This window comes from Myotis lucifugus, unplaced genomic scaffold (assembly GCF_000147115.1).
Source record: "Myotis lucifugus unplaced genomic scaffold, Myoluc2.0 scaffold_9, whole genome shotgun sequence".
NCBI lineage: Eukaryota > Metazoa > Chordata > Mammalia > Chiroptera > Vespertilionidae > Myotis > Myotis lucifugus.
This window is the reverse complement of record NW_005871057.1, coordinates 4,175,997-4,201,392: the sequence shown is the minus strand read 5'-3', so window position 1 is coordinate 4,201,392 and position 25,396 is coordinate 4,175,997. Positions and strand designations below refer to the sequence as shown.

At 37.6% G+C, this 25,396-nt stretch overlaps 1 protein-coding gene across 1 annotated transcript in view; it reads right to left on the bottom strand.

The window, feature by feature from the left end:
• Positions 1-25,396, bottom strand: part of OTOGL (otogelin like) — a 145,768-nt gene that overhangs the window by 25,325 nt on the left and 95,047 nt on the right. The window contains exons 35-48 of the mRNA XM_023749758.1: positions 22,594-22,673; positions 22,053-22,106; positions 20,112-20,182; positions 17,017-17,194; positions 16,625-16,767; positions 16,053-16,076; positions 15,859-15,951; positions 13,045-13,234; positions 10,796-11,010; positions 6,672-6,813; positions 4,578-4,763; positions 2,740-2,952; positions 2,102-2,206; positions 1,193-1,300 (exon numbers count right to left, since the gene is read on the bottom strand). Of these exons, the coding sequence (XP_023605526.1) occupies positions 1,193-1,300; positions 2,102-2,206; positions 2,740-2,952; positions 4,578-4,763; positions 6,672-6,813; positions 10,796-11,010; positions 13,045-13,234; positions 15,859-15,951; positions 16,053-16,076; positions 16,625-16,767; positions 17,017-17,194; positions 20,112-20,182; positions 22,053-22,106; positions 22,594-22,673 (1,802 nt within the window). The remainder of the gene's footprint in view (positions 1-1,192; positions 1,301-2,101; positions 2,207-2,739; positions 2,953-4,577; positions 4,764-6,671; positions 6,814-10,795; positions 11,011-13,044; positions 13,235-15,858; positions 15,952-16,052; positions 16,077-16,624; positions 16,768-17,016; positions 17,195-20,111; positions 20,183-22,052; positions 22,107-22,593; positions 22,674-25,396) is intronic.

Genomic DNA, 25,396 nt, shown 5'->3' with positions numbered 1-25,396 from the left:
ATAGAGCAACTAGCTGGTTTCTCTCTTTCCCAGAGCCTAATCTGTTTCATCTTAATCCTTCAAAATCTTAATCCCCAAATCCTTCCAATAATTGGTTGTGCTTAAGCTAGAATCAACCAATTTTGACTACTTGCAGTAGTCAAAGAGCCTTAACTGGTACAAATAATGTGTTTTGATTTAAGTATATCTAAAACCTATATTAGTCAGCAATCTTTTATATGATAACTAGAGGCCAATGCACAAAAATTCATGCACTTGGGGAGGGTCCCTCAACCTGGCCTGTGCCCTCTCACAGTCCAGGACCCCTCAGGGGATGTCCACCTGCTGGTTTAGGCCCACTCCCCGGGGAATCGGGCCTAAGCTGGCAGTCAGACATCCCTCTGGCAGCCTGGGAACACTCGGAGGATGTCCAACAGACAGCTTAGGCCTGCTCCCCATAGTTGGACATCCTTAGCACTGCTGAGGAGGTGGGAGAGGCTCCCACCATTGCCGCTACACTCGCAGCTGTCAGCCCAGCTTGTGGCTGAGAGGAGCTCCCCCTGTGAGAGCACACTGACCACCAGGGGGCAGCTCTAGTGTTGAGCGTCTGCTCCCTGGCGGTCAGTGTGCATGTGCATCATAGCGACTGGTCATTTCTGGTTGTTCTGCCATTAGGGTCAATTTGCATATTACCCTTTTATTACATAGGATTCACTGGAAATAGAAAATAGAGAATTCTTTATTTTTCAATGTTCAGTTTATCAGATATATAGCTCGATATACAGCATTTCCAAGACAACATTCATTTCTACCATTCTCTTTCAAGATCATATAGGAAATAAAGTTTTAAAGAGGTCGTATAATGTCTTAGCAGAATCCATTATTCTACTTGGTTCTTCAAAGAAACCCAAAGCTTATTTTTCTCCAAAAAGAACTGGATGATGGCTTTATTAAAGAAAAAAACACTTCAATTATATTATCTTGATCATGTTTTGACTAATATATGTATTATTTATGGATAAGGAAAAGTAGTACTAACTAGCTATTGTAAGAGTCATTTAAAATGCTGGACTTTCTTACTTATTGTTCTCATTCAGTTGAATTCCTATAAAAGCAGAATATTGGTTTCCATCAGTCCCATGAAATTCACATCAAATAAGAGATTTTCCCTGTATCCTCCTTCTTCCAAGAAATTATCTCATATAACACTCACCACAGAGAGGAGCAAAACAGCAAGGCTCGTCGTGTTGAACTTGAAACATAAATTGGTCTTCTCTGCACTCTGGTATTGAAAAACTGGGGCATTTCAATGGGTCACATTCTGCAGAAACACAAAGTTATTTTAAATACTGCATAGTATTTTAAAAAGCACACAAAAAACTGCATATTGTGGGATAAAATAAATAAAATAGTGCATTTTAAGTTATCTTTGAATATATATTTACTAGAGGCCCGGTGCACGAATTTGTGCATGGGTGGAGTCCCTCAGCCTGACTGGCGATTGGGGCTGATAGGGGCTGGCAAGCCCAGTCCCGATGTGGGCCTATGAGGGCTGGATGGTCGGGAGGAGGGACTGCAGGAGGTTGGCCGGCCCCAGGAGGTTGGCTGTTGGGAGTGTACTGGCCACTAGAGGGCAGCTCCAGCATTGAGTGTCTGCCCTCTGGTGGTTAGTACGCATCATAGCGACTAGTCGACTGGTCTTTCTGTCGACCAGTTGTAACAGTTGCTTAGGCTTTTACATATATAGATATATTTTTTTACATATTTCAAAAAGATCAAAATCTTTAAAATGAGTTTATTACTACATACATGCATATAATTTCTAAATTATATGAGGATATGTTTGTTGATTTGAGAGAGAGAGAGAGAGAAAGAGAGAGAGAGAGAAACATCGATGTGAGAGAGAAACATTGACACAAAACCTAGGTATGTGTCCTGACCAGAATCAAACCCCCAACCTTTTGGTGTATGGGATAATGCTCCAACTAATTTAGCCACCCAGCCAGAGCTCCACAATCTTAAAAATAGATTATTTATTTGCAGACACAAAGAATGAGAATTTAATCCACTATTCTGAATGAACAATGACTCTCACTATTATTTTTTCAAATCAGTTACTCACCACATTGGTACTGTGGACAGCAAGAAAGAGGGCTATGGCCAATATACAATTTTTGGCTATCTGTGCATGTTGGAATGGTCATATCACACAAGGTCATGTCACATCCTGCAAATAAGAAACAGAAGCATTAAAACATTAATGAACACAACTAAAACCCAGTGATTCAAATTCAAAGCAGGGAAATGATTCTCATTATGCGTGTTTTCACACTGCAGTTCAACCCATTCTGTTTACAAAATTGGTCATAGGTAAAAAGGCAGCAGATGTAAGGTTTACTTATTTTTTCACCCTCAATTGTCATAAATCAAAGATTCCCAGATCCTAAGACTGGCTTGGCCCAGCAGCACAGACGACATGTCACATGCCTGTCTTTTCTCCATGTCTGTCATGTGTTACTGAATATTACTAACTATTAATAGGCAGAGTTGTGCATGTGTATTTGCAAAATCAGCAAAACCATAATAAGGCAAAACTTGCTTTGAGAAAGTGCAAGTGAAATTTACGGAAAAACTTCCATTGTTACCTCAAACTTGCATTTTTTTATACCCAGCACCATGCACACCCACTTTTTCACAACTGTTGTAAACATACATGTTTTGTGCCATGAACTGACTGTACAGCTTCAGCTGAGTACATACCACAAACCTCCTTTGAGCAGCAGGACTCCTTGTCAACGATGCCCAGGATGACCTCGGCTTCTCGTTCACAAATTGGCGTGGGCTCTTCCTCACAGTCAGGCTCTATAGGAATGATGCTTCCATTCTCCAGACATTTGTAGAGGGCACATTCATCAACACCCCCATTCCAAATCTCCCCAGCAGTGCGGGGCTGGTCGTTACTGTCAGTACATGCTTTAAAAGATTGACAATGTCAAATCATTCATAACCTGGGCACGAAAATCAATCAAGCTGCTGTATTTTGATTTCAGACTGTGACTTGGCCCAGTGGCACAGATCACATATCACATACCTATCCTTCCTCACATTTGTCTTTTCATTCATCAGATACTAGCTTGTATTTTTCTTTAATGAAATGATTGATGTAGTCCGCAGAAAATATATTTCCCTTCTAAAATTCTCTGTAAATGTGTGTACTCTATTTTATAAATACCATAAATGGTTAATTACTTTTTTTAATTTTAAGTCTTGTTAACATAATTTACTTCATTTGAACAAGCTCAGTAACATGACTTCAAATGCTTTAAAATATTAACTGTTGAAAATGAGTGGTGCCCTAACCGGTTTGGCTCAGTTGATGGAGCGTCGGCCTGCGGACTGAAGGGTCCCAGGTTCAATTCCGGTCAAGGGCATGTGCCTTGGTTGCGGGCACATCCCCAGTGGGGAGTGTGCAGGAGGCAGCTGGTTGATGTTTCTCTCTCATCAATGTTTCTAGCTCTCTATCCCTCTCCCTTCCTCTCTGTAAAAAATCAATAAAAAATATATATTTTTAGAAAATGAGTGGTATTAGAAAACAAGACAACCTTAACATTTTTTGTGATATGAAAATTCAAAATTTTAACTTTAAAGTCTAAACATGGAAAGTAGGTAACAAAAAATATTATTTAGTGACTCTATTAGCTTTATTATTAAGGTTTTACTTAATAATAAATATGGTTCTCTAGTAGTTCTTTTAAGGAGTAATAAAAATAAATGTAGTGACCCACTGCATACCAGCCTCCAATGAACTTATTTTATGCCACTCTATTTACTAGCAAGCCAACTTCATAGGTTCCTAAAAACAAACATAAGCATGCCTGTGTATTCTCAAAGTCTTCACAAATACTTTCCTCAATGGCAAACACAAACTTGTTTCTGAAACTACATATGCATTTCACTTCCACATGCCTAACTAATTTTTCTTTAATTTTACCTAAATGTCTTTTCTTCTCAGTATGATGATGAGCCCTATGACTGCTAAAGTCTAGACTGAAATTTTCTCAATTTTTCACCTGAAACCACCATGGAGATAATGTGTCAGAATAAAATGGTTTGAAAATGAAAGTAGAAATATTAACTCTTTTCTCTCAGATAATAACAGAATCTGAAATTTTTAAGTGCTATTTTTCTCAAAGCACTGTTGTGAAGTGCTTTATTTTGTGCACTCCCACACTAACCTTATGGGTATTTTCCCCATTTTACAGATGCATGGTTCAGGCTTACAGAGGTAAAGCTAGAAACTTGAAATAATTTGAATTTGAATTAATTCACATACTACACTCTTCATTCTTAGTTTTCCATACTCTTGCCCAGTTATTAAAGGCACATGTGGAGATTAAAACACATCACCACCAAAGCACTTGTTTTGGTAACTTCAATCGAAATCCTCTAAAATCCAACTACAAACTAACAAACTCAGTTCCTTTCCAACAGCTAGGTTACTTGTGATCAATCTTTCTCTGTACATCTCTTCAAGATCTGACAATGTTTTTATTTGTTTGCTGGACCTGTAAGAGGTCATTTTGTACTTTGCTGCTTACCACATTCTTCCTCTGGAATGCACTGGGTTGAATATGGCCTGTGAAGAATGGTTCCATTTTTGCACACACAATCTTCTCTTACATTCAGACATGAAGCATGTCCATAGAACCATCTGTTCAGACATGTTCTTGCCTCACAGGGTCGCACACAGGGTTGATATTCCTTACCCTCTGGGCAACTCAGAGCTAGGAGGAGTAGAGGACAGAGTTTGCTAATAATAAAAGTAATCTATTTGAATTCTAATAAAAGGAAGAAATGTCGATTTCTTTTTGAAAGTAATTTTTCAAATTTCAGTTTCTTCCAAGTCTGTTTTTTCATTTATTATGTAATCACAAATCAGAAAATTTAAAAATGGGTGGGTATTTCTGAGTATCTTCCAGGTGTCCAGCTAGTATTATGTTATGTTAAGAAAAGTTCATCTGATTTAAATTAATCTCACCAATAAGCAGCCCAAATCTCATTGGCGTGAATATAGAGTCAACTGTTAGGAAATTCCTGCTCTGTTCTACAGAAAAAGCAAAGAAATACACTTTAAATATGCAACTCAACCATGTCATAAAACAACAAATGCTGTATATTTAAGTTCAGTCCTTCACTGTCAAAAGAAGCTACCATTGTTGAGTAATTTCTAAATGATGTTTTAGAAAATTCTTGTTTATGTTCAGTGATCTTAAAATGTCATCCTGTTAAAAAATGAACCCAGCCTGGCCAGTGTTGCTCAGTGGTTGAGTGTCGACCCTGGAACCAAGAGGTTGCCGGTTCAATTCCCGGTCAGGGCAAATGCCTGGGTTGGGGCTCCATCCTAGTGTTGGGTGTGCAGGAGGCAGCCAATCAATGAGGTTCCTGTCTCATTAATGTTTCCATCCCTCTCCCTTCCTCTCTCTCTAAAAAAAAAAAAATGGAAAAAAATGAGCACAGAGCTGATGGGTGTGCAAACTGGTAAAATCTCAGTGGAGAAAAATGTGACAGTATCTTATAAAATTGGTGAGGTCATACATTCCTGTGAACCAGGCACTCCCACTCTTGAGTAGTGATGACATCTGGGAGGGCAGGGAGACAAGGGAGATAGAAGGGCACGGGAGTCGTGAAGTTGGTGTTTGTGATATATTATTCTTTCTCTATGCATTTTATTCCTTTCCCCTAGGAAAAAACTTTTATTTTGGAGCATTTGAGTAACATTCATTTTGAAGATCTTTTACCATTTAATCCTTTTAGTCACTATTTCTTAAATTGTTGTTTCTGTAAGATGTGCTCTGGATTGGTGAAATGTTTTATGAAAAGCATTACAACTTGATGGGAAAGCATGAAACTTATAGATAAAAATGGGCAAAGAATGCATACAAAGGAAAAAGGAAATACAACCATGTAAATGGGAGAATACTGAATGTAGATATCAAAGAAAGCCAGAAACATCGATTTCTTGGGAGTGGATATTATGTCAGAAAAGGAGAAAAGGGGGGTAAAAATCTCCATCCTCTCCACATAACAAATGAATAAGAACAAGCTGGGGGAAATGAAGCAGGTTAACACTCCGGTGTGGGGTGAATTTCCCGCCAAAATATAAGATGGCTCTGTCTTTTGGTTTTGTTCCATCCACCAAAAGGGTGGATTACAAACAAATATTTGGTAATACGCAGTTACAATCGAATTTAGATCAGGATAAAAACAGAAGTTGCCTGTGTGGGAAAGCTTGCCTCCTACTTCTAGGTTAGATTGATATGCGCAATTCACGCGAGCCGACTTAACTCGTTTCCCCCACTCCAAGTGTTAAATGGGATGAACAAAATGTGTTGTAAGATGCAGAATTAAAGTCCCTCTTCAATCCTCTGTGATTTCTTTAACTCTTCAGTTTACTTTGCTGGACTAGGTTTTCTTTTACGGTAATTGAGGTTTACTTTAAATTTAGATCAGGATAAAAACAGAAGTTGCCTGTGTGGGAAAGCTTGCCTCCTACTTCTAGGTTAGATTGATATGCAGTTATTCTTATGAAATTATTTTGTGATGAAAAATGAAAAGGAAAAGAAAGAAGTGAATGCAAAACAATGGAAAGTCACTTGGCTGTTAGAAAATATGATTTGCAGTGTACTACTTACAGCAGTAATCAGGTGTCCTCCACTGAATACAGATGCCAAAATTGTTGCACAGAGCCACATATGCAGACGGTGCATCGCATTCATGGTTCCAATGATTGGTATAATTGATCCACATCTTTTCACAAAAGTTCTGTGGTGAAACCTAGAAATATGTTGTGCCTTTGGATAAGTTATATTATTTTATTTCTCTAAATGCCCTAAGCTAGACTAAAACTACTTGGAAAATCAAAGAGCAGCAAGTAAATGTGCATTACGGTTCTTCTTTGACCTTAGATTTTCAAAACTTCACGGTAATGAGCTGTCACCTCTGAATTTATAATATTTTGGATAAAACACATTTTAGATAAGTACTGTCTTCTCTAATCTACATAAATCTAATCTTATAAAGATGGAAAAGAATCCCACTTTTGGGTATTTATCCTAAGGTTTATAGGGGTGAACACTTTGTAAGGTATATAAATGTCTAATCACTATGTTGTACACCTGAGACTACTATAATATTGCATGTCAACTATAATGAAAATCAATTTATAAAAAAGTGTGGAAAAGAAGCAGAGTATGTGGCTCTAGCAAAAGCCATTTCTGATATCACAGTTTAGGTTACACTTATCTTTTCTATGTATGGAGTAAGACTTTGATCTATTATAAGTAAAATAGAAGCTTCTGAAACTTTCCGTAATGATACACAGCATTGCTCACTAAATGAGGTTATAAATGTTTAAGAAAACACGCACAGTCCTGGCCAGTGTGGTTCAATCTGTTGGAACCTCCTCCCATACACCACCGAAAGGTGGTGGGTTCCATTCCCCGACAGGGCACATCCCGGGTTTCGGGTTCAATCCCCAGTCAAGGTGCATGCGGGAGGTAACTGATCTATGTTTCTCACATCTCTCTCTCTTCTCTATCTTTCTCTGTTTCTCTCTCTCTCCCTTCCTCTCTCTAAAATCAATGAATAACATGTCCTCAGTGAGAATTTTAAAAATGTATATTAATATTATATGTTGCTCAAATAATGTATTTAATTTTTCATACCTCAATGTAATTAGGGACGCATTTTTTTCCTACAGATTATTTCATTTTGATCTAGAGATGCCTGAAATCTAAATAATTTAACTTTTAAGATCCTTATTCCAATTCTCTATTCATTCATTCAGCAAATATACTAAACATTGACATTCAGGTTGACTCTGTAATTTAATTGTAAGTGAATGTAACTTTCACCTACTCTGCCGCCATCTTTTCTGGGCGCCCCCACCCCTACCCCACACCCCTCCCTCACCCCCATCTGAATGTAGATGCTTGGATTCTACATTCAGATGCTAAATTCTGACATAGATCAAAGTTTCAGATAAAATGCTTAATATTTTACATATCCCATCATTTCTTCTTCAAGGTTCATATCTATACAAAGCAAGGTTCCACTTCCTTTTTAATCTCCTTTGTTGCCTCTCCTAAGTTTCCAACTACTTTACTTTGCACAGAATTCTTGTGATGGTCATCAGGGCCTCCTAATTGTCAAATACCAGGGACACTAACATTGGGAACCTTCCCCAACCTCTCAGAGGCCTATGACGCCAGGAACCCTTCCTGCTTCTTAGGACCCTCTGTGCCTTTCAGCTGCTCATTGTTTTCTCTGCTGCCTCTCATTCGGAGTGTTTCTCTAAATCCCATTTCCACTGGTCATGTTTACTCATTGTAACTGCTCTTCCTGGGCTCACCCATTTTCAGTTTCTACCACCATCTGGGCATTAAAGTCTTTGCATTGATTTCTTCGTAAGTCAAATAGTTAATAATAAGCTTATTACTGCTTAAGGTGGCTGTGAGTTAATATATGTAAAGTTTATAGAACAGACTCTGGTATATTAGTAATTATGATTTTTTAAAATGTATGTATTAATAACTTCCCAAACCTGATCTCTGGCCTCAGCTTATCTCCTCTGAACTCCAGAATTATGTTTCTAAGTTGTTTTGTGGCTATTTTTGCTTTAAAGTCCCACATGACTTAACTTACTCAAAATAAAAATGATATCCCTTCTCCATTTAACCCCCCCCAAGCTGTTTCTCTCATATCCTCCATTCATCTATTCATTTATGCATACTTCCGTAATTTATTGAACACCTGATTACATACCAGACACTATGCTATGCATGAGGAATATAAAGGTGAATAAAATGGATCTCTTCTCTGCCTTGTGGATCTCAATTTAAGAAAACCTCTTAGTGAGCAAGAGGAGTCACCACGTTAAAATAGCCTGCAAGAGGAAAGCATAAAAACCTATGGACAGGAAAAACCCTGAAATATTCAGTGTTGAAAGGAGAGAGGCTGATGTGTAGCAGACAAGAAGAGTGTAGTAGAGGAGGAAGCTGGAGATGGGCGGGCAGGGCATGGAGGACCTGGTAAGCCCTGATAAGAAGTTTGGAATGTGTCAGTAAAAGACATTGATGGGTTTTAGGCAGAGAAGTGATATAATCCCTTTTCGATTTTTAAGACCATCTGCCTCCTTATATGGTAATTTGCAAAAAGGATGAAGATTAGAAGTAGGGAAACCAAATTATGAGCGCTCCTTTCTTTTGCCATCAAACGCACTGGGAAGGTCCTAAGGGAAAAGTGGAGGCTATCCTAAACTAAATGGTAGCCTGTGTTGCCTCACTATGCCCTGAAAACTAAGCTGAAAAGTCTCCTGATTTAATCAACCTTCCAGGTTCCCAGTTAAAAATTCAATTTTTGAAAATCATTCTGCTTTTAAAAGACATAAAAATGACGCTGAAATCAGTTTAAAAGTATTTGCTATGTTTTCATTTTTGTGTGCATGCATTGAAAAATGTAAACATTTAAAACAGGGGTCCTCAAACTTTTTAAACAGGGGGCCAGTTCACTGTCCCTCAGACCGTTGGAGGGCCGGACTATAGTTTAAAAAAAAAACTATGAACAAATTCCTATGCACACTGCACATATCTTATTTTGAAGTAAAAAAACAAAACGGGAACAAATACAATATTTGTATTTGCATGTGGCCCACGGGCCGTAGTTTGAGGACCCCTGATTTAAAACTTATTTGTATCCAAATCTCTAAGTAAAAGTGAAGCTCCAGAAATGTGTCATTTTTTGTCCCTGACTTCAAACCCTTTGCCTTTATCCTCAGGGGAAGTTCGAGGCAGGCTGAGGGCTGTGAGGTCTGCACTTCCTTCAGCAGGGAAGGTGCTTCACAGAGTTCCTTCCTGCTTCAACAATCCCCTCTCTCTTCCTCCAGGCTCTTCCCATCCACAGGACTTGCACTAAACCTTCACTGTTTTCCTAACATGCGCATTTACACCAAGACTGTTCTTACATATATTGTTTTATCTGCCTAAGTCTCCCTTCCTCCCTTCTCTCTCCTGGAAAATGCATTCTTCTCTATAATTCAAATGTCTTAAACTGTGGGAAATTTTCTTCAACCCTGGGCTTCCATATACCTCCATAGTGTATCTTGCAACATATCTATTCACAGGCTTTCTTTCCCACGAGGTTATTTGAGGACGAGGAGAAAGTTTTATTCATCTTTGGATCACAGGAGTTTAACACAAAGCCTATTAGAGCCGAGAAGTTTACTATCTTTTCATTAAGTGATTTATGAAATGCTATATTTGTCTGTTCTTTGTTTCTAATAATGGATCTTTTAAAATATAGAGATTATATTAAAATATCTGTTGTCACCTAAAGTCAGAAAGTTAGATACTAATAAAGAAAATTAAATATGTGACAGGTTCTATTATAAGTCTACCCCTCAGAGGCCAAGTTCATAGGGAATTGATTAAACCCCTCACTGTCGTGGTTTCTATACTGGGTTATCAAGTGACATTGATCTCTTTCTCCTAGAGGCATTTATTCAAAAGATGGAATTTCATGTTTCTGGAAAGCTGTTGATATAGTTCTGAAATAAAAATAGGGAGGAAAAAGGTAATTATCCTCCCTCTCGATAAATCTATAAACAGCAAATGATTCTGAATTCCAAAGCAAACTGACAGAAGGTTTGGAGATAAACTATTCTTAGTAGAAGGACATCATGGCGAGAATAGGACTTTACTGTGTTTACTGTCAACATATCTAACAGGACAGCTCTTACCTATGGTCACTTTCAACTTACTTTATCGTGGCATGGAACAAACACTTTCCTATTTAATAATTCAATGCAGTGACTGCAATCATACTCAGTGCAATTTCTAACAGGTCTTCTTGTTATTACTTTAAATGATTTCTCAATTTCCCAGCTCTCAATAAATAATTCTATGTCTTCCATATTTGTAATAATTGTGCCATTTTGCATCCTTAAATCATCATCTGGATCATCATTGCAAATTCCTAGAAAGATATGTGACATTTAGAAGGAAAAAATTTTCACTTAAACCGAATGTAGGCAGCAGAATTCAATCATCATAATAATTGATTAAGGTTAATGATCCTAGAAGTCAAGATATATGAAAGAATCATAGAAAGTAAAGAAAGAGGAAATTGGTTCTGTCCTTATGCTTTCCCACTATTAGCACTATCTCCTAATTTAAGAACAAGTTCTTAAATCTGTCAGGTATTCCCCAGAATAGTGGCCAATTGGTGATTGACTCCAGGCATCCACTCCCCCAAGAAAACCCTGCCTGAAAACATTAAATTATCCCTTTCAGAAATCATCCCTGCCTCATCACCTGGTGCATGACACCCTCCAGGAGAGGGGCATGAATTGCACACCTTTTATTAAAAACTGTTACAAGCAATCCAGGCATAAATTAGTCAGCTCATGGCAGTCACCAGACACAGAGACATGTTCAACATTAGGACAACCATTGCCAAGCTAAGAATTTGACCTCGATATTCTAGGACATAGACAATCCCCCTTCCTTGGGATGACATGGCCTATTGATGGCTATAACGCATTGACTTGCTACAGCCTACCTTCCTTGAGGAAGGCCAGACTGAGGATGGAGCTTGCTCTTCATCCAGTGGAGTGCAGAGACAAGGGAAGTACAGAGAAATGGATCTGTAACCTGATCATAACTTACCTGAATCCCACCCTATTTGAAGACATATTTTTTTCTTAATTTCTAAGGCTCCCGGCTATAAAAGAAGTGAGTTCAACATTTTTTCCAGGATCAAATCTTATGTCACTATCAATAAAGGTTGCTGCTGCCATGGTAGCCCCGGCCCTTGTAAATATGCAGAGAATTGAGTACATTGCAAAGAAAAAAAATACCTCAAAAAACTCAAGAGAACTATACTATAAAGCAGCTACTATTTTTAAACCTAAACTCTTCTAATTTCTAGTAAAAATAGTTTCCATTGCAACTTCAACCAGCACCCCCACAGACTTTACAGTGCTATGTAAAACGAGGTGTCAATAGAGACCTCCCATCCTAGTGTCCATGCTCAACTTGGGCCATATTCTTGTTCACTGCAACTTTATCAGCCAGCACCCAACCTAGGGATCCCAAGAGCACCCACATTTCCCTTCAACCCAACCCCATTGTGGAGGTCAGGAAGCTTAGGGGCTGACCCTAGGTAGCAAACATGTACTAACATTTGTTGACTGTGTGTATTAAGCAATATGTTATGTGTTTTTACAATCACTTTCACATACAATTCAAGCAACAATCTTGAAGGCAGATATTACTATCCCCATATTAAAGGTGAGGAAACTGATGTTGAGCAGAACTGTAAAGGGATAGCACTGCTTAACTTACCAGCAGACACCAGAGCCAGTATTATTCTTTTTTATATTTCTAATTTGCTTTCTTTGGCTTGAAACTCTTTGTATCTATGTAACATACAGGGTGGGGCAAAAGTAGGTTTACAATTGTAAGTACATGAAACAACATATTCTTGTAGTATTCTTTATTAATTATTGTATTATATTCCATGTGAACAACTATAAGCCTACTTTTGCCCCACCCTGTATTGTGATATTAAATTGAGGTGTAAAGGTACATCTAGGCTTTATACTTAATAATAAAAAGTTATTTTTAACCTTTCTATGCCTCATTTTTGTCACTTACAAATTAATGCTAGTGCCTATTCATAGGGCTATAGTTATAATTAAATGAGTTGAAGTAAGTAAAATAATGCCTGACACTTCATTAATGCTTAATAAAGAAGAGCTAGTAGAAATATAAGCAATATTATATTAATAGTGAGAATATGGCTCCATAAAATACCCACATTGAACTGTTATCTCTTGCTTCTTAATCCATTCATTGGAAACCATTACTTCCTTCAGTATTCACATAGGTCACTGAAAATTAATATCACATCTCTAATCAAAAAGATCTGGCAATAGGTGCCAAAACCATGTAAAATGAACAGGAAAGAAAAGTTAGAAGAAATTAAGATTTGAAGAGCAATATTTACCACAAAGTCCTTCTGTGGAGGAGGACAAGTTAAATTGAAAGCCAAAATGAATGTCTAAGATTCCTGTGAGATGAGCCCACTTTATGATTAGTCCAGCTGGAGTAGTAATCACGTACATTGTACCAGAATCCTCTATCAACAGTTCTTGATTTGAAAAGGGCAAAGGCACAACAATAGAATCCACTTCTACCTGTAATTACATAATGCATTTATATCTGTCAGTAAAATTTTTATGTTTAAATATTTATTAGCCATGGCCAGTGTGGCTAAGTTGGTTTGGCATTGTCCCATGCACCAAAAGATTGCTGGTTGGATTCTTGGGCAGGGCACATGCTCATGTTGTGGCTCAATCCCTAATAGGGGGTGTGCAGGAGGTAGCCAATCGATGTTTTGCTCTCACATCAATATGTGTGTGTGTCTCTCTCTCTCAAAAAAAAAAAATCAATGAAAAATAAATAAATAAATATACATTTATTAAAATTAGGAGTTTTCAGATTATCCCATTTCTTCCTATTTAATATAAACTATACTTTAAGTTTTTAAAAATTTATTTCCCTGGTGCTGCCATAGCGTCTCATAACTTCAAAGCTCTTTTATTGTTTCTTTGCTGTGTCTTGCTGTATTCAGTATTTGTTTTAACCTCATTGCCCTTTATTTTCTTCAAAACTTAACTTTTGCCCTAGCCAGTTTGGTTCAGTGGATACAGCATCAGCCTGTGGACCAAAGGGTCCCGGGTTTGATTCTGGTCAAGGGCACATACCTCGGTTGCAGGCTCCTTCCCGGCCAGGGCCCTGGTCAAGGCTCATGCAGGAGGCAACCAATCGATGTGTTTCTCTCAGAAACAACAAAAACACATGCAAAAAAAAAGCTTTATTTTTTTCTGTTATGTAAGCTTTCTGTCTATTTCCCTCAATATATGTTGACTACACCACTACCTACTAACATGAATATAAGCTAATAAAGTTACTTTCAGGATATTTTCTTTAAGCTGCTTCTTTCTATGGTCTTCTAACTTAGTGTTTAACTATAATGTTTATAACAGTCATCTACCAAGGTTAGTAAAGATTAGCATTCCCAGGGATTCTAGTTCCTAGGTTTGGGTGGGATTCCTGACTGTATTTTTATCATGTACTCCTGGTAATACAGATGCAGGCAGTCCAAGGATAATACTTTGAAAAACAGTGCTTTAAATAATGGCAATGACATGGAAGCATGAACTGCAACCAGCAGTAAATTTGTCGAAGTTTATACCTGACCAACCACCTAATTTCTCATCTTTACATCTTTCTCATACTGTCACCCTTGAGCTAAAACATCTCTCCACTTGCCTGTTAATTTCTACTCATTCTTTAAGATTTATTTTAGGTGTCACTTCCAAGATTACTTACTTGACCCTCCTACAAACTGCACTAAATGACCCTTCTTTTTGTTTCCATAATGTCTTGGTCATAACTCTGTCACTATACCTCCTACTACTTTCTAATTGGCAGATAATTACAGTCATGCATCCCACACACAACTACAAGTAACTTGAGATCAGGACCTGTGTTGTTTTCATCATGTAAACGCTCACTAAGTGATTTTTTTAAATTCATTAGTTTTTAACTAAATACATGACCAGTGACAAGTTCAGCTGAGGCAAAAAACAAACCCAAATGCTTACAATAATAGCACACCAGGTTTGAATTCACTTCCCATTCACTTCCTGTTAATATATCAACCTCATAAAAATCCAAGGTATATATGAATACTATCATTCAAAAGGACCGCATTCATATATTTTTTAAAGTTTACTTAAAATTTAACACCTTACTATTTTAGGATTATTTTATTTATTTTAATATATTTTTATTGTTGATAGTACTATAGATATCTCCCATTTCCTCCCCTTCCCCCCCCCCTTCTCCCAGTCCCTACCCACCCCCCCCCACCCCAGGTGTTCACTATCCTATTGCCCGTGACCATGGGCTATGCATATAAGTATATAAGGTCTTTGAATGATTATTTTAATACTGTTTCTAGTCTAGAATCTATGGTCCTGTGTTAATGGAATTATTTCCAGAAAGTCTATAATGTCTCATCCATTTCAAGCAAAAAGATTTTTTACACATTATTTTCTTATATTTTTGAGAGAACCATTTGTATCTGAGTGAGACATCTGGCTTATAACTCACTCCTATCTGGTAAATATATTCCTTGGGAATATATATTTGTATTTTTATATTATAAAGCCTTTTTAAACATTTTCCTATAAAACTAAATAGAGCTTTTCCAACTTTTATATACCTTGCCCTTCTTCAGTATATTTCAATAAAGTTAACTATTCCTTTATTTTTTCTTATTTTAGCTATCACTTATTCACTGAAAAAGTAATGGCATCAACATTTCAAAACTACTGCTTCCATTGATTCTTTTGGTGGTCTTCATTCTGGTATTCATGGCAACTACTGTTTTCAGCCTTATGATCCCTCTTCTTCATGTCATTTCCATCGTGTTTAATTTGGAAGACTAAGGTTAACTCTGCCACTAAGAAGATTGGCCACTTACCTTATCCAAGATGGCTTTAGCGTATTTCACATGGCTGTTGCAGTTAACCTCACAAGGAGAGAAATATTTGCAACAGTTGGCACATTATGGAAAGAGGAATATAATACTAAGAAACACTTTTTGGCTGCCCATAAAAACAATGATTAGACATAATAGCAATAAAACTCCACTGATATGTTTAATTTTCCTCTTTTTGGAAATAATTGTATTTATATAATTTCTTAATTATACCTAAGGCAAGGATATTTTTAAGCTTTGTATTCTTACCTTTCTTGCTGCCCGATTGACGAGTATTTTATGTATAGATGTTGTCAAATTTAACCTCTTAAAACAAAGTCCAGAGATTCTTTCAGAAGAAGCCTTAATTTTGGGAAAAAAGAAATAAAAAACTTTGTAAAGTTAATAAACATAATTTTAGCAATAAACAGAAGTAATTTACTAAACACTTCACAAATACTCACTAGCTTTTGAAATGAGTCCTCATTCTGAAAAGAAAAAAGCATAAAGAGAAAACATTTTTAAAAGAAAAATACTACTTGACTTTTAAAAACTTTTTTTGGATTACTATTATATGCCTCTAAATATAATAACATGAAACATTTTTTGTTTTAAGTACCAGAAGATAAATGTCAGTGAGTTCTTGAGCCCCTTCTTACTCTAGGAATACCTAATGTTGCAACATACTCCAGCTGTAGATTTATGAAGAAAGGACAAAAGAATGGAACTTCGGGGGGAGGAAAATGGGGGAAAAGGAGACATATGTAATGCTATATGTAATACTTTAAATAATAATAAAAAATAAATTTTCCTCAGATCTTAAGAACTTGAATATATAAATGTGCAATGATCTCATTTGATTCTTCTTCTTTTTAATATAGATTAATAAATTTTCATAAGTTATTATCGTCATGTTGATAATTCTATCAGCTCAGTATTACCTTTGTACTTCTCACTTAGTATTTGTTATGAGAGCTATTGGAAGTTCAGTATTTACTAGTAAAATCTATGTGGGGAACAAAAGAATTGAACTTACCTGATTCATGGAGCATTTTTCAATATGAGCAACTATAATTTCCCCAGGAATTCGTACTAAGATATAAGAAGCCATACTATATAATGCTGCATTGTTTCCATCAAACGTAATGATGCTCAATTCTGACAACATGGAACACCGACCTAAAAGAAATGTTGGAGAGTGGATTTCCTTAGTTACTAATTATTTCTATTTGTAGTAACAGTTGCTTTAAATTAGTCTTATCATGTTTGACAAAAAGCAAATCTAAAGGTTACATACTGGGAACCAAAATCATAAATCAAATGAAGAATGCTCAACAATAACTTTGGCTTGATGAGGTGATCGGCTCAAAAAAATTACAACCTCCTCCTGATCAAAAATTGATAACGATGTAAGAAATGCAAACCCACAAGGACATTCCCACTCAGGGCAGCAGATATCAGTGTTCACTTGAACAGGCCTTCCCCGGAAACCGCAGTCAGGCATTTCCAAGTCCTTTGGGCAATTGAGAGACCAGTTGTACAACTTCCATTCCATATTAAGGCATATATATTGGCTACAATTATAAACAGGATCAAATTGTTGAGGCTGTTGTAAAAACAAAAAGAAATAAATAAAGAAAATCGGTGATTTTCCCCCCTTTTTCAACTAATGTTTTCAATTATTTTTAAATTTTTTGTCTTTATCCCCTTTAAGCAACCCTCAGCTTGTTCTCCATATCTATGGTCCTGTTTTGTTTTGTTTATTCACTTGTTTTTGTTTTGTATTTTTAGATTCCACACATAAGTAAAATCATATGGTATTTCTCTTTCTGTGTCTGACTTACAGTGGGGCCTTGACTTACGAGTTTAATTCGTTCTGAGACCGAGCTCATTAAGGAGCTGGTTAAGGAGCTCGTTAACTCAAATTACTCTATCAACTCAATGCAAAAAATCGGCCGAGAGACAGCTGGTATCTCAAAAAACTCGTTAGTTGGAACACTCGTAAGTCAAGGCCCCACTGTATTTCACTTAGCATAATACCCTTCTGGTCCATTCATGTTGTCACAAAACTCAAGATTGCATTCCTTTTTTATTGCTGAGTAATATTTCATTGCATATATTTTTTAAATTTTCCATTCACATTGCCTGTAGTCTATATTCCCTACATATGACAGCCTTTGAAAGATGAACAATTAAAATTTTACTACAACTTTTTGTTGATGTAACCTTTCTAAAATACTCAGTATGAACGTTTTATTTCAACTTTATCTCAATATTGACTTGATATCAGAATTGCCCATGTACTCAGAAATCTGAGCAAATTGAAGTCTTATCCTAATTTATCTAGCTTAGTGTTTTGCAAGCAGACTTTTATAGTGGCTCTCAACCTGTCATATTACATTGTGTAAAGCTAGTATTGAATCTAATCTCTGTTAGTGTCAATTTTTTTAAAATTACAACTTAATTATATCCTAGTATTTCATTAAAAATTCCTATGTGAGGTCAATTTGACTGTTGGGTAGAATCATTATAAATTATCAATGCAATGTATAGCTCACAGACTTCTAGACAGACAAGAGTTAAATAAGTGGTGTTTTTTTTCAGTTTATAAATTACATTTTATTTAAATCATGGTAATAATTATAGCAATGATAAACATTTATACCACTTATTATGCTCCCCATTGTTCAAACTAACCCATTTCATTGCCACAACAACAACCCTCTGAGGTGAACTCTATGTTTAGCATATCTGTAAATCCACAGATTTTTTGATACCTAAAAGGAATCTCAATCTTTACATGGCAAAACTGAACTCTTGGTTATAACCAACCAACCTTCACTTCCCACAATTTCACCATCTTAATTAATGTCAACTGTATCCTTCAGTTGCTCACGGCAAACATTTTAGAATCCTAGATACTTCTCTTTCACTCACACCTCACATCTAATCCTTCAGCAAATTCTGTAGCTTCTATTTTCAAAATATATCCATCATCTCTACTGCTGTTACCTGGTCCAGGCCACCATTGTCTTTTGCCTAAATTCCTGCAATAGCCTCCTAACTTGTTCTATTGTCTCCTTTCACCCTACTCTCAACACAGCAGCTAAAATAATCCTGAAACAAATTATCTCATGTAATTCCTCTGCTCAAAAATATCCCATGCGATATCCTGTCATTTAGGAAAAAAGCCATGGTCTTTACAATCATCTAAAAGGGCTTACATAATCGAATTTATTTGCTGCTATTTTATCCCTTCCTTACTTAATGGCCTTGTTGGTGTTGTTTGTGTGTGGTTTGTTTTGTTTTTTGTTTTATATTTCAGGTGCTTCCTCACCACAGGGCCTTTGCATTTGCTTGGAACACTCTCTGATTCTCTACACAGCTCACTATCTCAACTTCTTCAGAACTTTTATTATGAAACTAGAGGCCCAGTGCACAAATTTGTGCACCAGTGGGGTCCCATGGCCTGGCCTGTGAGATAGGGCTGAAATCGGCTCTCCGACATCCCCTGAGGGGTCCCAAATTGTGAGAGGCTAGGCTGAAGGACCCCACTGGTGCACGATTGGGGCCGGGGAGGGACGCAGGAGGTTGGCTAGCCAGGGAGGGACCGCGCAGGGGAGGGCTCCAGGGCATGGCCAGCTTCTCTCGCTTAGTCCCTATCAGCCCAGACCCTAGCAGCAAGCTAACCTACTGGTCAGAACATCTGCCCCCTGGTGGTCAGTGCATGTCATAGCGAGGGTTGAGCAGCCTTAGCATATCATTAGCATATTATGCTTTGATTGGTTGAATGGATGACAGGACACTTAGCATATTAGGCTTTTATTATATAGGATCACCTCATCAGTGAGAACTTTTGACCATATAACTAAAAATAGTTTCATTTTCCTCCTGAGCAGCACCCTCTAACATTTTTTATGACTCGGGAACATATTTTACTTATTGATTGTCTCCAAACCTCCAATAAAATGTAAACTTCATAAGCACAGAAATGTTTGCCTGCTTTTACATTGTTTTATCCATGGTACCTTAATAGTGCCTGCCTAGAAATAATAATGGTTGAATAAGTAATTACTTTATTAGAACAAATGGCATATTTGGAGTAAGGATATAAGTGCTCAAGTCTCAGCCCAGACAATTACAAGCTCTGGGGTTCAATGACCTTATCTTGCTTTGCTTACCATTGTGTCTTTGGTAATGCCTGGCACATAGTAGCTCCTTAATAAATATTTTTTGAATGCTTGACTTACAGAGAAGCCCACACTAGATAGCTATTTATTAAAGAATCACACTTAAGTCCCCATTTGAATTTTATATTTTTTGGCGTGATCAGCACCTAATAAATAAGAAACATTTGGGTCTGTTTAAAAAATACAATTGTTAAAATAGTAATGCATATTTCTTATTATCTTTTAGCAAAGAAAGACTAGCGATCACACTGAAAAGTTTAATAGCGTTTGGATAGTGATACAGACACTTGAACAGAAAAGGACACAATAGTTGAAGAGATTACTCAGTCTTACCTCACATTCCAAACCTGGGGTGGGTGTTAGCATGTCGGACACAGTGACTGGTGGAGAAACCGTTTCTGGACCTGTTGGAAATGAAGATGTTCTCTCCGTTAGTGGGATGATATCCATTGTGTATGAAATTCACAGGTGGTAGAAACTAAGAAATATTACATAGATTATTTCATTTACTGTGAGGTAGATAACAATACTCTTGTCATTTTACAGAGAGGGAAACTAAGGTGCAGCGAGATAAGCTAGTAAATGTCTGAGACAGAATTCAAACTCAGAGATTTTGATTCTAGAGTCCTGGCTTTTAACTGGCATATATATATATATATATATATATATATATATATATATATATATATAATGCCTCTCTCATAGAGTTCTTATAAGGATTAAATGTATGCAAAGAACTTAGTCCAATGCCTGGTACATAATAAGTACTCAATAAATGGTAGCTAATTAGAAGTGATGGTAGTACTGCGACTATTATTTTGAAGATGTCACAGGACTCATTAAAATTTTCAATGACTTGCCATTGTCTTTAGAAAGAAAATCCAAGTTTCTTACCAGGGACTCGGTGATCTGGCCCTGATCATCTGTGCCATCCCTTCCCTTGGCTCAATTCCCCTCGCACTACATGCTCAAGATACATTAACCTGCTTGAAGTTTGTAAACAATAATATAAACAGAGCCACTTTAAAACCGGAGCAGAAGCTGCCAGGCCAGAGAAACTGCACATCTTATGTCTCATACCTTCGGATTGTTGCAACTGGGCAAATAACCTTTGGATTGAACCTAGGGCAGCATTGTGCTCCAAAAAAAACTGTTTGCAAAGATAACAAGAAAGCAGTGGTGACCCCTGGACTGATGACTACTGGACTGAAAATTAAAAACATTGTTTAAAATTCACATCACTATGTTGTTATCTGCATCAATAGAAATGCCTTCCTTCTATGGATGCAGTTGATCCCCTGCCCTTTCTCATAAATTCCCATTGCCTTTGTCTCCAAATTCAAACATTCTTTGGGCTTCTGCCTGAATCAGTGCATTCGGAATGGCTATTCTTATGGATCTCAATACATTTCTTGCTGCCTCTCACTTTGAAAGGCCTATTGTTAGGTTAGCAAATCCCTGTGTGTCATGGTCTCTCAGTTACAGGCCTTTGCACATGCTTCCCCTTCCAGCTGGAGAGCACACTTCCTCCTTCTACTAGTCTATCCAACTCCAACCTTCTGCTACCTTCTGAGATCATACCTCCAAAATTAGTACAAGTAGACAGGAGTGTCTACTGCTTGTATTACCCCTATTGTAATATCACAACAACCTATGGGCTAGTAGCGGTTTAAGGGTAGAGGCTGTGTCTTAATCACCTTTCTCCTGTCCTCCCCCCAGTGCCAGGACACTGCCTAGCAGAGTTGACACTCAATTAAATCTTGTCAAATAAATTGAAGAATAAATATCTGAGCTTCTCTAAATTAAGTCTGTCAAGCCTCGCTATGAGTAGATGTATTAATCCTTTTCTGAGGCAAGTTTCATAGTGAGGGAGAGAAGCCGGGTATGGGCCCAGAATGCCCCTCCAGAGGCTGGGACAGAGCACAGGAACAGGAATGGAAGCGATTAAAGGATGATGTCCTTTGCACTAACATATTTTTAGAGTTGGCTAATCACTGTGAAAATTTAAGTAGGATTTGATAAAACCTAAATTCTAGGCAAAAAAAAAAAAAGTGCGGGGAATCTTTGTTATCTATACTCATTGAAAGGGAAAAGGAGGTGGACCCAATGCAGAAGTCATTTAGAAATGGTGTTATGCTGACCCATCTACTTAACAAAACAACTGACAGCTAGGTTTTCCAGGGGATGGGAGAATACTAATACCAGCCATTGTTATAAGTGTGCTAAGACTTAAATTACACAATGCTATTCTAGTGTCTATAATTGTAACAATACCAGTACATATGGGTAGAGATAGCTTACCTGGTGACATGGGAATCAGAGGTATGCCTACAAAGAAACAAAGAGACTTTCCTTAATTAGTTTTGTTTAAGGTGAGGCCCACATAGTTCATAGAGGGATCTTTAGCTTGGAGGAAAATGTTTGAGGAGAGAGAACACAGGAGAAATGTTAGAGAGAAGATTTGCATTCTTTGAAAAGTAATTAGAAATGAAAAGACAATGCAAAGGCTATTGAAGAAGAATCTTACAAAAGTATATTGTCCATCTAAAACTTCTGTTCACAAGTGTGGAATCTCAGAGGGAAGGTGAGGGAGGGTGGGTAGGTGGGAGGTAATCAACCAAAGACGTTGTATGTATATATGCATAACCCATGGACAGAGACATTAGGATGGTGAAGGCCTGGGGTGAGGGGTGGGCGTGGGCTGGAGGGAGTCAATGGGGGGAAAAATGAAAAATAAAACCACTTGCCATCATAGAGAAAAATATGTTCAAGTGTTTTACTTTTCCAGAATAAAGTAAGTAGGGTTCACACTTACAGTCTCCTGGATAAACACATTTGAGGGTGATCTCATCAAGGATCATATGTTTAGGGCAGTAGGGCAAGCATCCTTCAACCCTTTACATTAAAAAAAATCAAAATGAAAAAAGTTTATCATATAAATTATACTGCAGTTAATATATACAACCAAGATATATTTTTCCTATAATTCTTCCATTCTTCTTGTCAAGCACTAAGGAGTTCTCTATTTGCTACCACTCCATCATTCCACATTTTACACAATCACAAGCTAGCGGATCATAAAGAGATATCATTCATGATTAAAACATAATTTGAACCTAGACCATTCAGCATACACTTATGTTTGGGACACATTAAGGCTATGTTCTATAAATCAGTAGAAATGCAGAAGAATCATTTATTGTTATTTTAAACTACATTCATTGTACTTTCTTTTCTTTTTACTGATTTAAGAGAGAGGGTAAGGAAGAGAGAGAAACATCGATGTATGAGAGGAACACATCAATTGGTTGCCCCCTGTCCCCCATACATGTGTCCTGACCAGGAATGGAAGCGACAACCTTTCGGTGCATGGGACAGCACACACAAGTCAGGGCCATTCATTGTACTTTCCATTCCTATGCAACCCCCCTCATCCAAGCAGGTAGGTATAGTCTTTGAACCATCCTTGCCTTAATGATGCTGGCAGAACAAAAACAGAATCTCAATGGCTTGACTTGCTTAAACACACTGAAAAGGCATTTGGAATCTCTGGGTGAAAGGCATGGAGGTGGGACATGGTTGCAGTTCTTTGAAGACAGGGCAGGGAAGGGTAGAGGCTACAGTTCTCAAGGGCATCAAGGCCTGTGCCCAAATTTGTAGCAGGGTAGCCTGGGAGGAGATGATTTTAAATGAGCCTATGGAGACCGGGAACCAAACTAAACTTCTGACATAAATATAGGGTGTCCCAAAATTCACAAAAGATTTGCAATTCAATTCAATTGCAAATCTTGCATGAATTTTGGGACACCATATAGAATATCTCTGATGCATAACAGTTCTTTTAATGAGTATATTATGAATAGGAATAACTGTATTTACATATGGCCTCTATGGTATGCTAGTTGGTATCTTTTCTCATAAAAGTTATAATTTCCACTGAATCTCTTTATTTTTAACACTTGATTCCAAGCCCAAGGTTGACTGGTCTTCGTAAGGCCCCCCAGTTTTTGTGCATGGCACAGAAGCAAGTGAGAGTCCCAGACTTCAAGAAGTCATGGGCTTGAGCATCCTGGGCCAGAGACAGGAGGAACCATCAGAATTCTTTTTTCTAAGGCAATAAAGCCAAGATGATAACAGATTACTTATTTCTTCTCATCCTGTTGGGGCTCAGAATCCAATTCATTCTGATTCAAATGAAATAAATGCAATCCTTTGTGTACAACCAATCATTGGATTCATCCACGCTTGAGAGAATTAATGTAAAAATTGTTGTAAAAAGTCTTGTTATCTGCCTCTCAAATACACTAGCAGGTTGTAATAATATTTTAAAATATTTCTAATCGCCTCATATTTAAAGCAAAGAAATTTAAATAAAAAATATTCAAGGCCTCTTTAAAATTCAGGAGGGAAATGAACTAACTTGAAACTAGGAGTTAGTGTTGCCACCAGAGGGCACTTGTTCATGGAAGGAAATCCAGACAACAGTAAAAACCAAGAACAGCCCATTTCTCTTTTCACATGAGACATATTTAGCTATCTCTTGGATGCCTCCTTCACAAATGATTTTTTTAAACATCAACAGTTTAGCTATTTATTTCATAAAATAAAAAAATTGTGAATAACGCAATTTTAGCCAGTATATGATATTCTTATTCAACTCTACACTTTGTCAAGCAAAAGAAAAAAATTAAAGTTACTAGATTGCTAAAAAAATAAGGGCCAGTTGCTTCTCATTAAATTAAATAAATATCATTTTTATGCAACTCAATTATTTTGCAATTGTTTTATGCAAGTCAAAACCACAGACATCCTCTTAAAACATTTTCCCCAAACCAGTAACTTATTATTTTAAAATGCCTCCTTGGTAGGTTCCTATTTATCTTGTCATACAACTGGTAATCTACACAACTTCTGACAGATAAATAGAATATCTCTGATGCATAACGGTTCTTTTAATGGGTATCTACACTAATAAAGGACAAACATGCAAAATGACTGTACCTTCGCTACACCTTAAGCCATGCCAACCAGCCAATCAGAGTGACTATATGCAAATTAACCCAACCAAGATGGCGGCCGGCAGTCATGGAGCTGGAGCAAGCAGGAGGCTTGGTTGCCCCAGTGATGGAGGAAGCTTGCTGCGGCGGGCTCTGAGCTCCACTCAAAGCAGCAAAGTTTCAATTATAGAAGGTAAATAAATCCCAGAATAAAAAAAAAGAGAAAAAGGAGAGGCTGGGAGCTTCCGTTGCCGGGGGGCTTGGCCAGCCTGAAAATGGCCCTCAGCCCCTCACCCAGACTGGCCAGGCTCCCCAGTGGGGACCCCCAACCTGAAGGGGGTGTGAACAGCCTGCAAACAGCCACCAGCCCCTCACCCAGGCTGGCCAGGCACCCCAGTGGAGACCCCCACCCTAAAGGGGGTGTGACCAGCCTGCAAACACCCATCATACCCTCACCCAGGCTGGCCAGGCACCTCAGCGGGACCCCCACCCTCATCCGGGACACCCTTCAGGGCAAACCAGCTGGCCCCCACCTATGCACCAGGCCTCTATCCTATATAATAAAAGGGTAATATGCAAACTGACCCTAACAGCAGAAAGACTGGGATGACTGGTCACTAT